The sequence below is a fragment of the Gymnoscopelus microlampas genome (assembly GCF_963454915.1).
Source record: "Gymnoscopelus microlampas genome assembly, chromosome: 20".
NCBI lineage: Eukaryota > Metazoa > Chordata > Actinopteri > Myctophiformes > Myctophidae > Gymnoscopelus > Gymnoscopelus microlampas.
The window spans coordinates 32,059,475-32,082,702 of NC_139957.1; the positions used below are offsets into that span (position 1 = coordinate 32,059,475).

At 41.3% G+C, this 23,228-nt stretch overlaps 1 protein-coding gene across 1 annotated transcript; it reads left to right on the plus strand.

Annotated features, from left to right (window-relative positions):
* The first annotated feature begins 11,486 nt into the window (after positions 1-11,486).
* On the plus strand, positions 11,487-21,556 carry LOC311035743 (synapse differentiation-inducing gene protein 1-like). Its single transcript, XM_084044147.1, has 4 exons — positions 11,487-11,716; positions 14,108-14,586; positions 19,833-19,970; positions 20,811-21,556. Exons 2-4 carry the CDS (start codon positions 14,158-14,160, stop codon positions 20,967-20,969), a joined length of 726 nt encoding a protein of 241 aa, XP_083900273.1. The 5' UTR covers positions 11,487-11,716; positions 14,108-14,157; the 3' UTR covers positions 20,970-21,556.
* Positions 21,557-23,228: the final 1,672 nt, after the last annotated feature.

Sequence of the window (23,228 nt, forward strand, 5' to 3'; positions counted from 1 at the left end):
TTTCTTCCTCGGCCTAGTGGGAATGTGTGTGTGAAAAATTTCACAGAAATCGCAAGCTGTGTTCATGATTTGAGGCATTTTGTTGAAAACTGACCAATTCTGCAAACTTTGGAAGCCAACCTTAGCCAATGAGGATGGAATATGGCAAATCGGACAAATTCGCATTGATCACATGACTGTAGAGATACTATGTAGCGATTTGCATGACGTTTGGATAAGATCTGTAGGAGTAAATGGATTTTGCACAAATCGGCCTCCTGGTGGCGCTATAACAGGCCCATGTTTGGGGCAGAGGTTTTGAATTGGCATCCAGGGAGTGTGTGTGCACAGTTTCAGAGCGACCGGGCCAACGGTGCCGGAGATTAGCTGCTCGCAGACAGACGGACACACGGACGGACGGACGGACGGACATACAGGGGGTAAAACATACTCGCACCATGCCTTTCGGCCTGGCGGAGACAGTTAACTTACCATCTAGGTAAGGTATTCATTTTAACATTAATCTGATAAGGCTTTTTCTTTGTGCTGGCGGTATATACGCCCCTCTAGAAAGGTAGGACCCGTTTCATAAGTAGGTGCAATGGCGTCCTGATTCGGAAGTTGAGCATTCTGTGCTACGCAAACGTCTGATATCTGTCTTAGGCTATGTGTTGGCGTCACCTATGAAGCGAGCTATGCAGCGGTGGTCATGTACCAGGTAAGGTAAATAACTAAGTACTGTCATGTGACTCCTCTCTTCTCATTTGTTAAAAAAAAAAATTAAAGTACTTTATTATGGTGGTTACTGTAGTCTCTTCTATTGTTGTAGGTGGGATGGTATAGTGAGGATGGTGCGTGGGGATATAATTATATGGGCTGATACACTCACATTTTGTGATTGTATTTTTCTGGCTTGCTGCACATCTGAACAAAAATGTACCTATAAACTCAATGGTACATGAGTTAAATTAACACTGAGGATTTTACTGTGCACCAAGGTGGCCTATATGTTTATCTTCATCTGCAGTCTCTCTCTCTCTCTCTCTCTCTCTCTCTCTCTCTCTCTCTCTCTCTCTCTCTCTCTCTCTCTCTCTCTCTCTCTCTCTCTCTCTCTCTCTCTCTCTCTCTCTCTCTCTCTCTCTCTCTCTCTCTCTCTCTCTCTCTCTCTCTCTCTCTCTCTCTCTCTCTCTCTCTCTCTCTCTCTCTCTCTCTCTCTCTCTCTCTCTCTCTCTCTCTCTCTCTCTCCCCTCCAGTTTCTCTCCGAGACTGAGTAACCATGGTTACCTTAGTGTCACTTTCCTATTTTAAGAAACTATCATCCATCATCTCGTATACACTGTAACTGTAGTCACACACACACACACACACACACACACACACACACACACACACACACACACACACACACACACACACACACACACACACACACACACACACACACACACACACAACTTGGAGGAGGCAGCTACTCCATGTGTCTGCTCAGTTATGTAATGTTTAATACACATGCTAATCTGTTTATGCCGTGCAGTGTAAACACAGTGACAAGCCATACTGAGGTCACAAAGATCAACAGAGAAATCTGCAACAGAGCCTCTCTTCAAAGCTTAGTTAACATATCATATACATAAGTCCTGTTTAACCAACTTAGAGAAAATCTTATTCAGGCCTTGAAGTAAGATGAGCAGCTGCAGGTTTTCTGAAGTCCAGAGAAAGGCTGTTTACAGCAAGGGGAGAAATATTCAAGCTGTGTTAGGTTTTTGTCTCCCGTGTGCAAATAGGATATCAATATGGAAATGTCTTGGTTAATCCCCACCTGCTCTGAGTCAATGTCAAGTGAGAAATAGGTCATTATGCATTGAGTGAGAGATTAAAAAAGACCTGATTAAATCTCCAACCGAGCCATCACTCAACCTAATGAGCACTTCAATAAAATATGGATATGCCAATAAAATATGTATACTTTCAGCAGACCTCAGTGTTATGGGAACGGACCTAAATGCTGTGCCCAATTGATAATATATGTAGGTCTATAGAGTCATGGCTCTCTTCAGTCATTAACGACTTAAGATGAACCTAATAAACCCATGCTCAGTGGGGGCATAGGCCAAATACCTGTCACATGCCTGAATGTTCAATTTGTCTACTAATGCACAGACGAAGGAAAAAGTTACTCCGCTTCTATGGTTTGTTAGGCTATGTCATTGCCTCTATAGCGCCTGTAATGTTCTCATTAAACTCAATTTAAAGCCAACACCTCAGTCTCTCGCCTGATGTACAGATGAACCAATCGACAATGACAGAGCCGACTCTTGCAATACACTCAGGGAAGTACATGCTTGTATCATCAGCAAAGAAACGATAAGTCTATGATGACAGATAAAACATTAATTTATTTGCAAATACAGTTGCAGCTAATGAATTATGCATGATAAAACATCTATTATTCAGATTTGCAAGTGGCATTGACATGTTTTCAAGCATATTTTCATCCATTCTTCTCACACTGGCTATAAAAGCCTCCAGTAACCAACTCTCACAAGCTTATGCACCTATGATTTATTTTTTCCCAGATAGCATTTCTATTTCCCAGCAAGCATGTGATGATGCTTCTGGCTATCTCACAGTGATGCATTACGCAGATATAAAAATATCCTATCAACATTCACCTCAGAGTCAGAATATCCCTACACAGTAAAATCTTGTGTTCACTTAATTCCAAGAATGTACAAATGGAACCAAATGGACCCTCAAGTGGGTTGCATACGTTTTACGACGGCGTCACTCGCCAAAAATACCACACCTCCAAGCTCACAAGGCATCGCATCCGCTGCGCGTTGTGATCTTGTAGGTTGCTATTTCCGACACGTGATGGATGGCGTCATGCGACAGAGCATAAATTAGGCATTATGGGTTCCCTACTGAGGATAACATGACCATGCCAGCATGTGCAATCTCCAAGGTCCTTCCTTCATCCATTAGTGGTGTATTTTTCTCTCCAGATCAATCTAGCGAAGCAGACGGCGACCTGGAGACGGATGAGGAGCATGCTGTGGAGCACAGCGGTCATTTAATGTGTGGACCAGAAGGCTTGCTGCAACGTATGAGCAGTTAAAAGAATTCATCTCTCTTCATCTGAGACTCTGATCATCCCCCCGGTCCCTGTGGTTCAATTTTACACGTGTGAGCATTGACTGCACACAGAGGTCCCGTTGAGCAATACAGGGCTGGTATTGACACGAAGATTTTGTGACGGAAAGTCATGGATTTTTAGCTGGGTGCAATTATGGTCAAATTTGTGCTTCGCAATGAAAATTGCACACATCTCCTGTGGTGACCCATTAGAGGCTTTTAAAGACGTGCGGCGAGGTGAGATGTAATGGTAGGCTACAAACGCTCTCTAACTAGTACTCCCGTCTAACCTTTTGACAGTGACAGAATTCATAATAGCATTTATTGTTGATTAGTGGCGGGCAGCACAAGTCACAGTGAATGCGCATTGAAGAAAGGTTTGGGAGCAAGGGTATTAAACAACACAGGCTCTAATTGGCTCAGAGAACAACTAGATATACCATCATAGTTGTATGGAAACCAGCTGATTTACATCCAAGTCTGTCATATGATTATCATCGATCTATAAATTCTATACGTTTTTCGTCAAATATGGAGTTAACTGACATCATATCTATGACATCATAGTACTGCAGGAACATCCCCTCCTGTAGCAGCATCTATGATTACAGTCTTGCCCAAATATGTTCCACTTGGCTGTGGAACGTCCACATGCACTGCCCTCCAAGTACCCTGATAACAGGTACTACTCTAGTAGTATATCGTCGCTGTCAAGCAGACACCTCGTATCTCCAACAATAATTACACTTTTTATGTTTTTTTGTAAATGAATGCCCTACTTGCCATACTACAGTGTCACATAATAATAGCCAATCTACAAGCTCTCAATTTGTCGCATAACTATTTTTGCTATTTTTTAAAACATGTTTAGTTTAAGTGGTTTAGTCTGTCTGGGTTTTATAAATATTGAAACAATAAAAAGTATTAACAAGAGCATGGGACAAAATAACTACTGTACATTGAATCCATCGGAACACAGGTTCTTTTTTCCATTTCCTGAAAAGTAACAGTTTTGGACATACTGTACAAGGTTTCCACCCGACAGCGACGATATGAAGGTCACAGTGATATTGACCTTTGACCACCAAATTCTAATCAGTTAATCCTTGAGTCCAAATGGATATTCGTGCACAATTTCAATAAATTCACTCAAGGCGCTCCTTAGAGATCACATTCACGAGGTTGGGAAGTAGGCTACGTATGTACTGTATGTACTGATGGATGGACAACGGCTGTCACCGGGGGAGGGATAAGAACTTTCAGACATCGGAGACGCCAAGAACTTCAGAGAGAGTGAGGAGCTGAGACTATTAATTCAAACTCAAGGAAAAGAGCATAAGTGTATCGCATTGCAGGGTGTGCATGATGCAAAACGCAAACGCTATATAAGATAATAATTGGCTTTGCTGTTTTACTTTCAGCTGTTGACTCAATATCATTTATTACAGTCATCATATACTGTAGTACTGGAGATGTGCAATAGCTGAGGTCTTCGCATCAGCAGTTTTGTACCGTTGTGCACCATATGTACTACGGTAGGATTCATGACAGACACTGTAATATACTGATAGGATAATTACACCTAATTTCCACAGCTGCAGAATGCAGGAAGGCATTAGTCTGCCTTAAAAAAAACTGCATCGTTATCGAGGTTCACAAATGCCAGCGTTGCAATATGGCTGGGGGTACTGAGTATGCCAAAACTGCTGTTAAAACCCCTCAGTTTCAGCTGGTTTTTTTTACCATTATACAAATAAACAAACAAACACAACAACAAATTAATTGTTATCAAGATTCAGACACTTTCATCATTTTTAAGTATACCTATTTAACAGGTACAAGAGTTCATCAAACTGGAGAGTATAGCACTGTATACGATTCATTTCCCAGGGCCTCCATCCATACCAACACATCCATCATACAGTATTTTGCCTCTAGGTTTAACACGAGTGCTCTATGGTGGCAGGAAGAGACAGTCAGTATGAACATCACACTGCAGAATATTGAGTGTTCATTTAATTCTGGACCTTACAGGTATACACAAGTAGAAATAACCTAACACAACTGTTAAAGTAAGACTCAGGATTTTACTGTATCTCATCATAGTGCTTTTATGGATGTAGATAGTCTGTAGGCTACATGTGTGAAACTTGTCTGTCTGTCTGTCTGTCTGTCTGTCTGTCTGTCTGTCTGTCTGTGGGGGGGGGTTGAAAATGTGTGTGGGTGTGCAGTGATAAGAGGTTACAGAGGCAGATATAGCAATCCAGACTATTGATATAATGTAAAGGGACAGCTCAGCCAGTCCCCTCAGCCCAGAAGGAGGCTCCTTTTTTTAACCCAAAAGTGCATGGCACCTAAAATATTACATATTTATAACTATTCCTCATCATACCATGAACACAAGTAATTCAGCTTACAACAGACAGGGCTATTTCAGGGTTCTTCATTCAGGACATCATTTTGCACAGAAGAACTATATTCACAACCACAAGGTAATATCAGACCCCGTAGTAGTGTTAGACATTGGCTGTACACATTATACAATTATGTGCAAGTTCCCACGATGCAGATGCTCTGACAAGGCTGGATACCTTTAAATTGTTTTATTATTAGGTTGATGGGGGTGGACTGAATAAAACTACAGCGCAACCGGTACAGATGAGACTGCCTTGCCTGGCTGACTCACCATCACCCAAAGCCTGATTTATACTTAGCCGCACAACAGTTTTGCTTGCCAAAAATATCAGATATGCAAGCTCATGACGCATCACAGTGTGGTGCATTGTGAGCTTATAGATCTGATATTTTCGGTGAGTGACACTGTCATACGACAGAGTAAAGACTAAATTAAGCATGAGTCCTCTGAGCACCCCATGTGGGATTGTCTGATCTGCAGGATGAACATGGATTTTGTTCATTAGCGCTGAGCGATAATCCTCAGCCGTATTACTCAGAAAATCTTTGGAAATGCGCTTAATACAAAAAAAATGGGCTGGGGTCTAAATCTTGAATCATGGTGTTTTCATTGTGAAAATCAATAATGCAAACATTGCGTATGGATCTGTGTTTAGCTATTCTTTATTTTCTCTGCAGCGAAGAATACTGGTGCAGCACCACTGTGTTGGAAGGAATCCATCATAGTAATGATCCCGAGGCCACTTCATTATTCACAGAGAAACAGCTTGGCTGTCCAAATAAATTATCATTGGTGTGCCATTAATGGAACTTTTCAAATCTCACTATGGAGGATGCCATTAATCTACACTCAGCCACTCTCTAGAGAACAGCGTCCAGTTACTGTACCACTGCCAAAGAACAGCGTCCAGTTACTGTACCACTGCCAAAGATACGCTGAGTTTGTTAACTCCCCACCATACTCATACAGTATAGGCACCCTCAGTGAAAGCAAGGCCAATTATGACCAACGTTAAGTAGCTAGGATTGCTCCAGCCTGAACCTACAGTAGCTACTAGCTACTGTAGGTTCAGGCTGGAGCAATCCCAGGATGCACAACATAACTTTTTTTATGGCTGGATTTATCTACTGCTAAAGATGTGTGCCTTAATGTACAGGTAGGTTAACAGCAGAGTACAGACTGGTGCTTTTTGGAAATTCGAAAAAACAAGGTAAATTTTAATATTGTGTGGGTTCAAGTTTCATAGTGGGTTGAGTGTTAATTTAACTTGAGAGTGCAAAAATGGGTCCATTTTGGCTCCACTCTTCAGTTTGAGTTTGTGGGATTCATGTTCTTCACTGGCCATAACCAATCTTCACAATCGCCGAGTTGAGCTTGTAGATCTGCTATGTTTGCTGAATGTTCGCTCTGAATGTTCACCTATTATGACATGCCCAGAAAAGGGATGCTAGGGTTAAAGTGGTTTTCCCTTATGAAAAGCATTTAGAATTGCCTTTGCGTACGAAATGTTTTGCTATACACATAAACTTTCCTTGCTGCTCCTCTCCTCTTCTGATGGAGTGCTTTCACCTACTAAGGGACCCAGTGTATTTATGTGACAGATTCTTGCAATGCCAAAGAAACTCTGCTGGTCCCTTTGGAATTTCTGTTCCCTTAGCACCAGCAAGCTCGGGCCAGCTTTCAAAAACCTACAGCTTAATACTGTGATTGAACAGTTGTAGGAGGACCTTGAAGAGTCAAACACTATTCAACACATTAATGAAATTGCTTCTCATAATGTTGGCATTCTCTGACGCTTATATTTCTCATTATGACAACCTGGGAGTCAAACTCATTTTCATTTTACTTGCAAGAGATGCAAGAGAGGGCAATAAATCAATTTCCTCGGATGCCACTGAGATCACTGAGTTTTTCTATCAAACTCTTAACAAATAACTAAAATACGGCTCCCTATAATCGGGCATTCAGAAGTAAATTAATCCAGAGCCTGATAAAGGCATTTTAGAGTAAACTTATAGAGTATTAGAGATGTTTCCCAGCTTTTATCCACTTAACCCTTTACATCTATACTTAGTTGACCAGAGTCCCCCAGGGCTCTATACTAGGGTCTTTTTGAAATGAAAGAAGATCCAGCATCACAATCTGTTTATCGCCAAGGATTTTCACACACAAGGAATTGCTGTTGGACACATAATTATATTCAGTGAGCGAGATAAGAGGGGGAAAAAGTAGACAAATATAACAGTAAGATATTACAGTAGCTTTGTGTACAGGGTAAAGGTCCTGCCCACCACCGTGGGCATCACTGTCAGGTGAAAAGAAGGGACTGGCGGCAGAGCGTGTATGGGCGAAGACGTGGTTGAACCTCGGACAGTGAGGCTCACTGTTCTTAAACAAAACCTTGTGCTAGATGGATGAGCTTGCCTCACAAGATCTACAGAATATCTACCTGATATCTACAGCCAATACCAACAGCTACTACAACAAAAAAATATATTGTTAAAGAATCTGGTAAGATTACGTTAAGCATACAAGTATTTAAAAAAGAAAAGATGCTGACTCTGGGTAGGCTTTGAAAGATTTATAATCTGCTATTGATGTGAGAGGAGATGAACAGACACGGATCTGAAAGGATCTTATAATTAGACAAGCATGTCTGAACCAGACTTACTGCAAATACTGCCAAAACTCCATCATTCAGACAGTTTTAATACTGTTTTCTCTCTTCTGTACTATAAGTCTCTTTCATCTCTCCCGTGGTTTGGCTTGGCGGTCAGAGGTGATCATACAGGAAATAAATGTGCAGAGCGAACCTGTGAGAAAAGCTGCTTAGATCCCTCCTGTCTTGACAAAAACTGTCCAGGAGGACAGATCGAATTAAGTGGTTTGATACTTTCTTTCTAAATCGGATTAAGTTGAATAAAATTCCCCAATTTGTTTAAACGAGTAAAGCTGTTTAATGGGCCTTAGGAGGAGGAGGACTTCTGAGTTGAGGGTGTCAAAGTTGACTGCGATAGTGAGATGAATGTCAGTATGGGAGATAACTGCAACAAACACTCAAAGAGGGCAGAGGCTTTCTGCTTTCCTTTATGTTGCTGTCAGTAACCATGAAGATGATATATGTGATTGTGCCCGCATGCAGTCTGGCACATTGTTCAATTCCAGAAAGCCTTTTGGCGGTGAAATGACTCGGAAATGCCACTATTCACCTGACCAACAGTGCTGTGTAGTGGCACAAACAGTGCCTAAATATAGAGTGGAAAGTAGAGCAGAAGAACGGGGCACAGCGAGGGCCATAAATATTCCCAGTCCAGCTACATCGGTGCTGTCAAAAGGCTGCTCCAAGGAGAAATCGTGTTGTTCTCCTAAACTACGTTTAATTTGGCACAGCAGAGGTATCCTGTTTCAGCGTGATTGTGGATGTCTTCTAAATCGAGAGAGAGAGACAAGGGGGGCGGCGGGTGAACTAATATATGAACCGTTCCTCTGCTCTACGCTCTTCTCTAATATACTTCCCCTCCCCCTCAAGAAGGAGAAATGTCCATCAAAAAGACGTGAGCATTGTTCCACCACATTGCTTTGTCCATTTGAGCACAAGGTGACACCAGGAGGACAGACACGGCTCATGAGGCCCCAGTCTTCAAAATGCAGCCCCATGTATACCATAAAGTCTCCATCAGTACTGTAATGTATCTCTCAGAGGCACCATTTGCACATCATTAACACTGTATCGCTCTTTCTATGAGACAATGGAGCACAATGCTCTCTCAGAATAAGGAATTTGCCCAGCAGCAGCATGTGTTGTTTGGGAATGTAAAATCATGAGCATCTGTGGACATTATACAGTACCACACTGTGCTCACATTAGGTTAGGCTATGGGATTGCATCCTTGAACCTCTCTCTCTCTCTCTCTCTCTCTCTCTCTCTCTCTCTCTCTCTCTCTCTCTCTCTCTCTGAGCAATGAAATCTTAAGTAGTGAGAAGAGAAAATCATTACATTTGATGATGGAATTGGAGATTACACTACACAGAACTGCAATATAACCGTGATGGTACTTCTACAGTATACGATGGGGTAATAGCTTATATATACCCTTTAATTGAATTACTAGCAAATTTTGAAGTAAGTAGCGTAAATCAGTGGGTCTCAACCAGTGGTCCCGGGAACACCAGTGGTCCTTGAGGGGGTTCCAGGTTGGTCCCTAGCTAAATGATGGAGAGCTGGTAATCAAATGGACCCTCATAGATCTTTAACTCTTGAGAGTGTAAAATGAAACACATTTTACGCTCTCAAGAGTTAAATTATTGTTAAACATAATCATTACTTAATTTACAAGAAGTCTACACAATTAGAGAATGTAGAATAATTGTTATTTTGATAAACGTTTGCCTGTTATCTTTCCTATAGGTACCACATCTACACAGCATGGAATTGTGGACAAAATCTCATCCAACAACAACAAAATATTCTTAGTCTTGGGTCTGAGAGGCTAAATCTCATCAAATGGTGGTCCAAGGCTCAAATAAATAATGGACCTTCATATGAAAAAGGTTGAAAACCACTGGCCTTAATTTAATGAATCATTATTGCCATCATTATAGCAACAACATCACATGTCAGAGAATAGTCTTGGATATAAAGGCTGTGTTTATTTTCTCTCTTGAAGGAAAGGAACCATGGTTCATTTTAGAATGATGCACAATCATACAAACCTAGGCTGGGAGGCATAAATAAAACCAACGCAGCTACACATGGACCCACCAGAAAGCATGAAGACGCCCTGGAAGCAGCAAGTCTGCAGACAGTTTGGAGTGTGGAATATGAGCAGTGGTGGAAAAAGTTTTTTTTTTTTTACTGAAGTAAAAGTATCAATACTGCAATCTAGAAATCCCGTAAAGGTCCGGAATTCAAAACTGACTTGAGTAAAAAAAAGTACAAAAGTACTGGTATCAAAAAGTACTTAAATAAAACCAAAAGTAGAAAGTGCTCATCATTGTGCAGAATGTCCCATTTCACACGTTTTCAAACATACAAATCTTTTGAACACAGCCGATCTACAAGCTCACAATGCGTCGCATTGTGAGCATTGTGGTTAATGTATGTTTTTTAATAATAAGCTACAAAGTAACTAACTAATTAGTTGTCAAATAGTTGTAATTGTATTGTAAAAAGTGCAATATTTGCCTCTGAGATGTAGTGGAGTAGAAGTAAAAGTACTGAAAAATCTGAAATACTCCAGTAAAAGAAAAGTACCTCAAAATTGTGCTTGTAAGTACAGTACTTGAGTAAATGTACTTAGTTACTTACAGTACTAAGTACTTTACACCACTGAGTATATGAAGTGGTCGGTAGTGGAGTTTACATCAGCCTGGCTGCAGCCACTTGTTAGAGTCCAGTGGTTCTCAACCTTTTCAGGCCGCGACCCCCAAAATAATCATATTTGAACTGGGGACCCCCCAAAATAATCATATCTGAACTGGGGACCCACAAAATAATCATAGTTGAACTGGGTACACCCCAAAATAATCATATTTGAGCCTGGGACCCCCCAAAATAATCATATTTGAACTGGGGACCCCCCAAAATAATCCTATTTGAGCCTGGGACCCCCTAAAATAATCATATTTGAACTGCCCCCCCCCCCCCCGTATTTATGTTATTTTATGTTTGACCAGTATTTATAGTAGGCCTATAGATTGTTTTTTTGATACAGTAAATGGTCTTACAGTTTAATAAAATCCCCCCCCCCCCATAGGTAAAGTCCTTAAATGATCACTTCAGGGTAATCCCCCAAAAAAAGAATAATCATGTGGGGACCGCCCTGAGGGTCCCGACCCACAGGTTGAGCACCACTGTGTTAGACTCAGTTGTGCCAACAGCGGAGTTGTTTGGATCCGGAGCTCAATGTGAATGAGATGTGCGCGTAAATCCTACCTCTAACTGATGTTGCGCTCCTGTCCTGTTTAGCGCCGGGTAAAATTCCAACGAAGTCTCATCTGTTCAGACCGAATAACTTTCTCATATAAATTGGCCCTATAGTTTTAGAGCAACAATTAATTTCTCCCCAAAATTGATCATGTGAACTAGAGAGGTGGATCCCTGCTGTGTCCGGAGGATCGACTTCGCAACAAGCGCCTATTAAGGAATTATGTTTAAGAAATCCGCGACAGGATCTTTTATGACAGGTAAGATAGCGTGTTTACTAAATGTAATGATTTAAGGTAGGATATACATATTTGGACATTCATGTTATGGATCGGCAGCTTTAACAGGCACCTACATTCTTCATATAAACGATTATTGGGTGTATTTTCTATATAGAACTAGTGAAGAATAAGATATTAAACGATCAGTTATATAACTAGTGAAGAATAAGAGATTAAACTATCAGTTATAGAACTAGTGAAGAATAATATATTAAACTATCCGTTATTTAGAACTAGTGAAGAATAATATATTAAACGATCAGTTCAGAAATCAATTATAGCCTAGTTGCTGGTTGAAAAAAAAAAATTGGCTATATAAATATGTGTGTGCGCGCGCACGAGAGAGAAATTGATAGTAAAGTTTGTGTGTATGCCTGTGTATGCGCGTGTGTGCGTGTGCGTGCGTGTGCGCGTGTGTGCGTGTGTGTGTGTGTGTGTGTGTGTGTGTGTGTGTGTGTGTGTGTGTGTGTGTGTGTGTGTGTGTGTGTGTGTGTGTGTGTGTGTGGCTTGCACAGTATGTGTTTGGGTCTCTCAGGAGGTCGCAGTCATTAATAATAGGCTACTAGTGCAGTCTATCCATTCATTCCACACATTCTCACAAGCATAATGCATTTCGCGCCGTGTCAGATGAATTATTTGTGGACATGGGATATGGTTCTTCTGGTCTAATGTACTGTGTAATGGAATTCCCTCTTATCTAGAAAGCGCAGCTCACCATCAAAAGCATATGCGAGTATGCAGACCACAATGACAGAAAAAGAAAGGCAACTGATATGGCTTGACCCTCTGTGCCAGGCAGTATCTCATGCATGCTGCTCATGCATGCTGCAGCCTGCACTGGGACAGATCCTGGTTCTTAGTCTTGTTGGTCTATAGGAGAACATATCATGTTTGCATTGGCTTTTGCTGAATTAATGTCAGATCAACATTCCTAATGTGTATAAATATGTTCCAATACATTTGGAAGCACAATACAATCATTGACTTAACTCATGTGCCAATCTACCACACATTGATGGTGTGTGTGTGTGTGTGTGTGTGTGTGTGTGTGTGTGTGTGTGTGTGTGTGTGTGTGTGTGTGTGTGTGTGTGTGTGTGTGTGTGTGTGTGTGTGTGTGTGTGTGTGTATGTGTGTGTGTGTGTGTGTGTGTGTGTGTGTGTTTCATTAAATTGATTGTTACATTTCTCATCAGTGGTGTATCTCTCTGTACTGCATTTAACACTACAATATCAAATGACTTCTAGCTGGCTCCCAATTCAGTAATAATGGGGAACTTGGCTGAAGATGCAGAAAATAGAAGTGTTTAAGTGTGTGAAACGATTCAGTGCCTGCTGTGAGATCCTTTCATGGTTAGCCCCTGTCGAGCTGGCATGAGATCAAATATTAATCTGATGTAGCCGACAACAGGGTTATCCTGTTGTCTCTATAGGGACTCACCCGGTGCCTCCATTGGCTACTACTTATGCTGATGTAAATGTGCTTGTTTCTTTGTGTGAGAGAGCTATACTTGCTTGCTCACCTTTGGACATGATTATGACACAGCATCTAATTGGATGATGTGTTGCCTTGGCGATAGGCTTGCCTGACATTTTCAATGCAATTATAGAAATAGGCACTTGAACTTTTTTTTTTTCTTTTTGCCTAATATGAAGAAAAGAAATGAAATATAAACCCCACCTTAATCCTTCTGTACTTTTGGTACTGGTAATCATGGAGTTAAGTGTCTCTACAGTCAATTACATAACTACAGCCCATTTTACAATGTGTGCTAGTTAGGCTTTCCCTGCTTTAGAAAACATGGTTCTTCATTGCAGTGCCATGGGGGCCAGCCAGCCAACTCTTATCAGTATGCATTACAGCAACATCTGCCATGTGTTCTCTGATTTCATATAGGCAGTCTGGCTATATGGTCAAGATTGCTTTTTTCACCACTTTTATGCGAGTCCAGGGATCCAGGGATGTAAGATTGAACAACTGAACATTCAGCAGATGGTGGTTTGGAAGGACGAGGCCAATGAATGGTTGTGAGAGGAATGCTGATATGAATTGAAGACAGGTTGAAGTGTTCCTGACTGCATGACAGGCATGTTTCCATGTCTTGTTGAGATAGAGTGAAATTCCTGTTTAGTGTCTATCCACATTGGACCGGATTGGTTCACACAATTAGCTGCAAAGTAGAAGGTCGCTCAGACATGATACCAGGCGGAGTAGGGATCAAACCGAGAACCTTACCATTCCAGACAACTGTTTTATCTCCTGAGCCACTCCCCTATAGATATTTTTACTATTGTGATATCTATTTAATTGACTTTCGCTTGCATCTTGTTGAGCTGATTGTTTTCCATTCATGTACTCCTTGTGTTCCTCCAGCTGGGCTCTACCCTTTGTGATCTGCTGGACTTTTCTACCCGCCAACCACCATGGAGAGCCTCAGTGAGCTCCAGAACCCTCTGCTGGAAAAGACCAGCAGACATGTGGTCGCCAATGACTACCAGGGCTACCAGTGTGACTACCCCAGCCACCCATACCAGGAAAACCTCATTGGCTACTTCTACACAGGGACCAACGGCCAGCATAAGACTCATCAATTCCTGGATGCCACCTCCTTGCACCTTGCAGTGGAGGCCTTCTACAGACCCAACTTCATCACGTGCAAGGACGATGTCAGCCTTCTTAGCAAGGACTCCAAGAGCGAGAGTTTTGAGACAACCTTCACGGAGAGCAAGGACGCTGTGTTGGACGTCAGCGTTTCCACCGAGGGCCTGCAGGATAATGTACCAGGAGACAAGGACGTGAAGATACAGACGGTGTCCTACGAGGTGGAAGAGGAGCAGGGTCACGAGTATGAGGTGAGAGGTCACAGAGAGGTCATTCAGTGCACGGACCAATGAGAAACATGCGAAGTTCGGCCGTATGCACAGGTGCAAAGGGAGTTGAAGAAGTGGTTATGATGCTGAGTGGAACTGAGTGTGCTGTGATCCTGGGATCCTTCAGCATATTTCAATATTAAGATGCAGGGCTGATCTGCACATAAAAGGAGCTAACACTCTGTGCACCTGCATAATTATCCTCAGCTACAGTACCAGCTATACGAAAAATAACTGCAACCAACCAACATATTCATTGAAAAGAGGCAATTTGCACAGCTGCTTTGCAATACTGTGTGAGGCAATTAGACTACCAAGGCTATCTTGAGTAGAGAGACTTTTTAAACATTTATTCAGAACTATCAGAACCATCTTCCAATAAAATTATGAGTCGTGGTGTAGTGTAAGGCAACTCATATGACAACTGTTTGTGTCATATAATTGCATTGCAAAAATTGCATATCTGATTGATTCTAATCCACACTATTATTCCATTGTGGCTTTGACTACCCTTTCCAAAGGAAGCTCTGACAGCAGAAGAAAGAAGGATAAGTGCTTTTCAGAAGCGGTAAGAAAGAAAATCTAATTTCATGCAGGGTGAGTTGTGAAAAGGCCCCGCTGCTCTAAGTTGGCAGTGGGAGAAGGATCGCTCCTTAACTGGACTGACCATCAGTCCAGCTCCTGTCACTTGGATGGCTAGCAGATGGATAGAGGTACGGCAGTGACCGCCATTAATGCCATAACTAATGCTGCCCTTTGAGCGTATTAAGCAGGGACTCCTCTGATGCATGGCCCTCGGAGCAGGTGAGCCAGGAGCCAAAGTTATTCCATGTCGATTTCGTGGAGCAAATGCATAATGATTAACGCTCCTCGGATGAAAGTTAAATTTCCAGTTGGAACATGAGACTTTCTACCCTGCACCTGCGTTTCTTGGACTCCCTCCTCCACGCATATGCATGTGTGCCTCAAATGTGTGTTTGTGTGTCAACATATGCACACACACGTGTGCTTCTGTATGTAAATTATATACGTATATATTTGCAAGTGGTATGGTTCTCTGGACATGGGTAGAATACTAGGTGTGCTGGAAACAGCCAACAACTCTCTACGGCATCAGATCAAACATTTCAAGGGCTTTTACGGCTATACAGAGCATGAGCTGGAAAGGGAGAGTGAGACGATCTTCATTATTGGCTGCTTCTCACGTATGCTAAAGTCCTGCCACTCAGTCCATGAGTCCATAGGGATTTGTGATTGTTGCTTCTGCACAGGACTCTCGTTTTTCAGCCTGCATGTACAGCATGTGTGTGTGTGTGTGTGTGTGTGTGTGTGTGTGTGTGTGTGTGTGTGTGTGTGTGTGTGTGTGTGTGTGTGTGTGTGTGTGTGTGTAAATAAAGGATATTGCTGGTGATTAGTGAGATGAATTGAGTAAATATACTCCACCGTGGAAGGTAGCTCAGTATATTTACTCAAGTATTGTACTCAAGTACAATTTGGAGGTACTTTTACTTTATTTGAGTATTTCCCTTTTCTTCATCATGTATACTTCTACTCCATTACATCTCAGATGTACATTTTTACTCCACTACAAATATTATTATTAAAGAAAAGTACTAGTTACTTTGCAGATTTAGATTACTATTATAAAACATACACTGACCACTTAAACCCTGTTTGTGAGCATCTTAGGTCTGTAATTGTAAAACAAAATGCTGACAAATCTTGAAATGTTTTTAATTGAAACTGGGAAATGGGACACACTGCATATATATTCTTTTACGTTTGGTACTTTAAGTACATTTTGATGCTTTGTATTGGAATCAATTGATTACATGACTTTTACTTGTAACAGAGTATTTCTACATTACTCTGTTACTAAAAGTATTTCTGCATTGTGGTATTGCTACTTTTACTTAAGTAACAAAGCTGAGTACCAGCTTTAGTCTGGATCTGGGTGAATGATGCCAGTGTGATGCCTCTGGTCTCTGGTGACAAGGTCCAGGGCTGTTTCTGTGTAGCCCCGGGTTCTGCCCACTATTCTCTGCTGACTTTAACAATACCTAGGCTCCGGGAGAGCTGTTGGAGGGTCCTTAAATGCACTATCAATCAATAATGTCAGTGTCAAAACAGTGTCAGTGTCAAAACAACAGTCTGTATTGGCTGGGATCTGTGTCAGCAGAGTACACTTGACTTTGCATACACACCAATACCCCAACTACTGGGAACAATCAGTTTATTGCAGTAATCTGATTTAGTGTTTACATTCATTAATGCGAATACGGAAATAACATGCTCAAAAGCTGGGTTTTACTTGTAAATATCCCAGTTCTGTTTTTTATGATCAACACTTTCAGATTCTACAGACATAAATCAAAGGAACATTATGAAACCAGACAATATAACATAGATAAAATATAAACTTAAAAAATGCTGGAGAAGTGCTTATGTCTTCATATATATTTAGACACACACACACACACACACACACACACACACACACACACACACACACACACACACACACACACACACACACACACACACACACACTCTAAGAAATGCTAAAGAAATCAGACAAAATCGATTACATGCCCAAATAACTGAAAAGATAGGGCAAAAAACAAAGACACAACGACACGTCTTAATCAGTTTTTGCTTACACCGATTAAGATCTTATCCCAATTTTGGAAATGAGATAACGGTGACCACTTCAAAAAACAGAGCACTGCCTTAATCAGGGAGAAATGAAAGCACATTCTCTCAGTATAGTTATGTCTGAGCCTAATGCCAAAGTAATTTCTGTAAAATATGTCAAAATTAGGCTTCAGTGAATAGCTTCCTGGAAGTCAGATATCTTGCTTTGGAGATGAGTGCGATACAAACACACTTTGAAGGCAGCCGCTTTGATCCCCGCAGTGGAGGTTAGTGCGATATTATACACACTTTGAAGGCAGCCAGTTTGATCCCCACAGGTAACAGCAACTCTAACAAATTAAGCCTATTCCTTATGGGGGGTCATTTATTTAAACAAACACTGTGGGACAACTGGGAGGGGTTAGACCGTCCTCTCTTAAAGGTCACCCACCTTAATGCTAGACAAGTCGTGCCGGTGCAGCCAGAGTAGCATTACAATTCATTAGCCTCAAACCCCGGTGGGCCTGAATGGAGGACCAAGACATCATAGGGAGACATTGCATGAGCCTGTGAAGTCGGCTGAAATGAGGAGAGATCTGGAGGAGATGGAAGGGGTCTGTCATAATGTAGAGACAGTTTAGCACATAAATGAACACGCGATGATGGAACAATCCGTTAATCCTGTGTTATCTGTCGGGCCGCTCATGGGTGTTGACAGAGGTACCAAATCCTCTCTGGCTGGCTGAGTACATCATGTACTGGGTGGTAGCAGAACAAGGGCAGATAGGCTTGTCCGGGGGTACGAGCTGTCAAACTGCACCACTCTGCAGGTTTACAAAGGATTCCAGACCTACTGTAATGCACTTCACTGTCCTACACCTTTTGTTATTTAGGCATCAAGTTTATTCATAGGAATCCTTGTCTAAGTTTTTGAATTTGGATAAAGATGAGGATGGTTGATGTATGATCGTAGGATTTGAAACTGATATGTGACCTGCTCATCCTAAATCAGCTGGACTCTTATCCAGAGTGACAAAATCCAAGATTAGAGTATAAGTGGCATGAACACTAGTCAACCATCAACGGTAAATAGAGTGCCAAGAAAACAAGTAAGTGCTACAGAGTAACTTGGATAGCAGGGAAACATCAAACCGAGTGTCGTCTAAATAACATACTTAGTATCTGAATCACCAAGGCGATTCTCAGCTTTCAAATGATGATATTCATTATAACTATAAAACATAACCTCATATAAATTGGTCCCATTGAACAGCCAATGCAATGCCAATGCATTTAACTAAATATTTATTCTCTCCAACATTCTCTCTAGGCAAGTTCATTTGTATTGCACATTTCACACTCAAAGGCAATTCAATTTGCTTGACATACTGTAAGGGATAAAATGGCATTTAAAGGAACAAAATGACATAACAAATAAAGGAGTCGTAAAAGAATAAAGGTCAAAGTACAATTGTAGTTTTATGTTTTCTACTCTGTAAAGTTACATTATTTGAATGTATTTACGAAAACTTTCTGTTTAAACTTTTAATTGTTCTGGGTTTCCTTTCTACTACAACATATACTCTGTCAGAATCGACAATCTAATTCACCATTCTGCAAAAGAAAAGTGTTTATAATCTAGAAGATTTGAATGTATGTCCATGCATTCATCTTCAGTAGACTCTACTACTGTAATGGTGTATTTACAGGTCTCCCTGAAAAATCGATCAGATGACTGCAGTTTATTCAGAACACTGCTGCTCAAGTGCTTACTAATACCAAGAAAGTGGATCATATCACTCCAGTTCTTTGATGTTTACACTGGCTCCAAAGCACTGCTGTTGGTTTATAAAGTAACCTATTGAATGGTTTAGGGCCAAAATAAATGTCTGATCTTATGCTACATCATGAACCATCCAGACTTCTCAAGTCGTCTGTGACAGGTCTGAGTCAGAACTAAATATGGAGAAGCAGCGTTCAGTTGTTATGTACCATACTGTATGTATACTGTAGTCTATATGCACCAACAATCTCTCAGAAAAGTGCAGGTCTGCCACAACTCTGTTCTTTTAAAAGCAAAAGACCTTCTATTTGCCGCCGCCTTTTACTGAGGTTTTCTTTAAATCATTTCTTCTGAACTGTAATTGTCTTTTCTGTTTTATTTTATTTTTTGTTATATTCAAATGTCATTTTATAACATGTATCTTTTGCACTCTCTTAGTGCTCTGTGTCTTAATGTCGCAATGGTTAATGTTTTATGTAAAGCACTTTGAATTACCTTGTTGTTGAGCTATACTGTATAAACAAACGTGCCTTGCCTTGACTTGCCCAAGAATTAGTTAGTTTACTTTAAATTATACTGTAGTGTCCATCTGAATTTGGCAACGATAGTTACAAATTATTACATCCAAGACTGAGGTCTGCTATTTCTGCTGTTCCTGTCTGAAGCTTATTAAACTCTTTCTCTCAGTTTTTCTCCAAATGAGCTTTGGCAGGGTCCAACCGGCTGTCTTCGGCAAAGCAATTCAAATTTCTATGGCAGTGTGCCAACTATGTCTGTGTGATTTGCTCTGCTTTTTCACCTTCTCTGCTAGAGTGACAGCTCCACTGACAGTGAGAGTGAGGACAACTTCATTCTGCTGCCCCCCAGGGATCACCTTGGCCTGGCTATCTTCTCAATGCTGTGCTGCTTCTGGCCCCTGGGCATTGTTGCCTTCTACTACTCTCATAAGGTACAAAAAAAAAGTGCTCACAGCTACTTTGTCCTGCCCTGTGTTAGAAATGCTAATTACACTGCGCTCTGTTCAAGGTCAGTAAGCACGAGTGCTTTGTCGAGCGCTAAGTCTATACATTTTCCACACCTGTGACCACGCTGCAAATTGTTTTCAGACCATTGGCTACATAAACTTAACAGGTTCAGCTCTCATTTCAACCCCTGCAGGCAGACACACAGCTTATTATTCCTCAAATAATGATGGTTCGAAACTGACCCCTGTCTTGTCTCGTGTGTCCCTGTGCTCTCTCTGCCCTTGGTTTTCTGACCTATCTGAAAAAGCATAACTATGTCAAAAATATATAAATTTTAAATAATGTTGTAACGCAGTGCAATTATTTCACATAGGCATTTTTATCAGAAAATGATACACACGGTTGATCTGAGCCCTCGCTTCTTTACTGTGATAATACCTTTTGCTTCCCTAACATCACTAGCTGAAAGAATCAGGTCTAACGGCACTCTGGAGCACAACATCATTTATCTCAGCAATTTGCCACATCTTCTACACTAATTGCAGAGACAATTACACTGAAAGAGCCTATAATAAATGTGTCAAAACGATAAACAGATTAAGGGCAAGACCTGTTTATTTATTTATTTTTGGAGGAATCCAAAACAGCCAAACAACACATTTGTCACTGTCTAAGGGATAATGACCTAATTGCCATGGCAACTAATGGCTCCCTCAGAGCGTTTCTTTTAACTGTGGCTTAACACCTACGTACTCATGTTCACTTGGCACTGATGAGTAACATTTGAATCATTTCTCTCACTACTTCCTCTCCCCTCCCCTCAGACTGGCAAGGCTATCGCTAAAGGAGATTTCTCCAGAGCTGGCATGAGCTCCAGAAGAGCCCTGTTCCTGTCTGCTCTATCCATCACCATCGGGACGGGGATGTACGTGGGCGTGGTGGTGGCACTTATAGCCTACCTGTCCAAGCCTGGGCATGTATAGCAGTGGAACTAGGTGGCTCAGTGCGGAATAAAGAGTGTGAGACAGAGAGAGAGACAGAGAGAGAGAATCAGGGAAGTCGCAATTAAGACAGATGCCTATGCTTAAGGCATCCAGGGGCCTGTGCTCGTTTCCCTGTGTGAGTGGGAACAACAACAATTGTTTGGTGAACTGAATAGTTGGACTGCGTTCACATTGATCGGGACTGTATCATTATTTCAGTAATCCAATGATCCCATCGAGGTGTTCCATCACAATTAGAGAAGAACGCTGACGGAAAGACGATGTTGAAACAGAGACAGAGCTCTTTCACGAAGAGTTCTCAAACTACCTACCTACTGTAGTACCACTTACCCACCTCAACACTGCAAAATCATGAGTGTTAATTTATCTCTGTGTCAAAATTGTCCCTTACTGTTATTGCAGTGTACTCTACCATTTTCAATCCACTGTATTATGTGATCCTTGTCAATACGATTACAGATGTGTAGTGTTTACTTTGTAAATGAGCTCAATGGGAGATTTTTTAGGGGGCATTTATGATTGTTTATCCTGGAAATGTCCAGGAAATTGAACCGTATATTCAGTTAACAGATTGAAACAATGAGTGGAACGAATCCACTTACGCAGAACAAAGGGAATTGTCACAGAGTGTAGGCTGCTGAACAGTGGTCAAAATAACAGTTAATGTTTATTGTATACTGTAAATCTTGTCAATAAATATATTTGGCATGAATAATGAACTCATGTCATGTCCTATATCTCACTTGTTATTCACTGTCAGAGGGGATGTGTGTGTGTCTGTAGGGCGGGGGTGTTGATTGTGTGCTCATAGAGGTGCTGTCACAATGTATTGTTGGTAGCTGTGAGTTATATTGACTATTTGCTATTGCAGATGGGGGCCTCTACTGCGATTGGCACAGGTCCTTTCTCTTCTCTCTCTCCAGCATCACTCACTGTCTTGCCTTGAGGTGACTTTAGCTGCCAAGTTGCCGGAATCCTTAGGAAGACAAAGCCTGCTACTCTGAAGTCAGGACATCCGAACAAAACGAGTGCAGCCCTTCATTCTCCTCATGGAATCAGACGCTCCATCAAGCATAATTGCATTCTCCTTCACTGCCCCGCCCAGCATCTAATCAGCACGTACTCCACCACTCCAATAACATTCAAACCTCACAAAATAGAAGCTTGGATTTTTCCCTTTTATGAGGATAGTAGTATAACTAATAACCCTCACATTGAACTGCAGGAAGCACGTTAATAGGATAGGACTGTTATGCGGAAAAACACCTACGTCATTCACTGCACCAAGCCAAATCGAGAAGGTGGTTAGGTAAGCAACTCTTACAGGACAGCAGGAACGGCCTGACCTCTCCTATATCTGCCTGTTTCTCTTTCAGAGAACATCAGAACCTAATGCATGAAATGGCTCAGTGGGGCCGTGATTGGGGGTGGGGGGGGGGGGGATGTGTGTTTGGGGGTCATCAATGGGAACTGTGAGGGGTGCTGAAGAGGGCTCACTCTGAGAGGGAGAGCTGTTTTCTATCCCTCAGTAGGAGGACACAACACCCACACTTTTTATTAGTCATAAAAACCCTATGTGAATTATTTTTAAAAAAATGCCTATTGGGCATGTCATTATGGGTGAAATTTTATTTTTCAAAGATTTAATAAAATAATACAAAATAAATCTGCATTGCAAATTGTGAAAATAGCACATCTACAATAATAGAGAGCTTGAAGATCCGCTATTTTCTCTATTTGGGCTTTTAAATAAGTGGCTGCAGAAGAAAGATGAACCTTCAATATTTCATGACATCTATTCTGTCTTTTTTGGGGCATTCGATAAAAGAGTTGAAGCCATTGTTTTGTTCAAAGGAACATTTTTCCCCTTTACTGTCATTCTAAATATAAATGTCTTTCCAAAAATTAGCCAAAAGTCTTGAGTGTTCTTAGCACTTGACAAAGTCGCAGCCCTGCCTTCTCGTATCGAGCATATCTAGAGGGAAATGAATAAGCCTTGGGGCTCTCGAGTGACTGAAGTGAAAACTAATTTCTGTCTGGAGGAAAACAGTGATGAATGGGCTCAAACTAAATGGATAAGAAGCTGAAGGGAATGGAAAGACAAAAAGACATTACAGCCAAGTGCTTCATTAATAAGCATGATGCTCTTGACTGGCCATACGACTGTGAGGCACTTTCTGATTTTGATTTCCTTGATTAAATACCTGTCACTAATCTCTGCACATGGACAACAGTTGC

Coding starts and splice junctions, on each gene's coding strand:
- LOC311035743 (XM_084044147.1), top strand. CDS start 14,158: ATGGAGAGCCTCAGTGAGCTCCAGAACCCTCTGCTGGAAAAGACCAGC. Junction 14,587..19,832: donor AGCAGGGTCACGAGTATGAG/GTGAGAGGTCAC, acceptor CTTCTCTGCTAG/AGTGACAGCTCCACTGACAG. Junction 19,971..20,810: donor CCTTCTACTACTCTCATAAG/GTACAAAAAAAA, acceptor CCCTCCCCTCAG/ACTGGCAAGGCTATCGCTAA.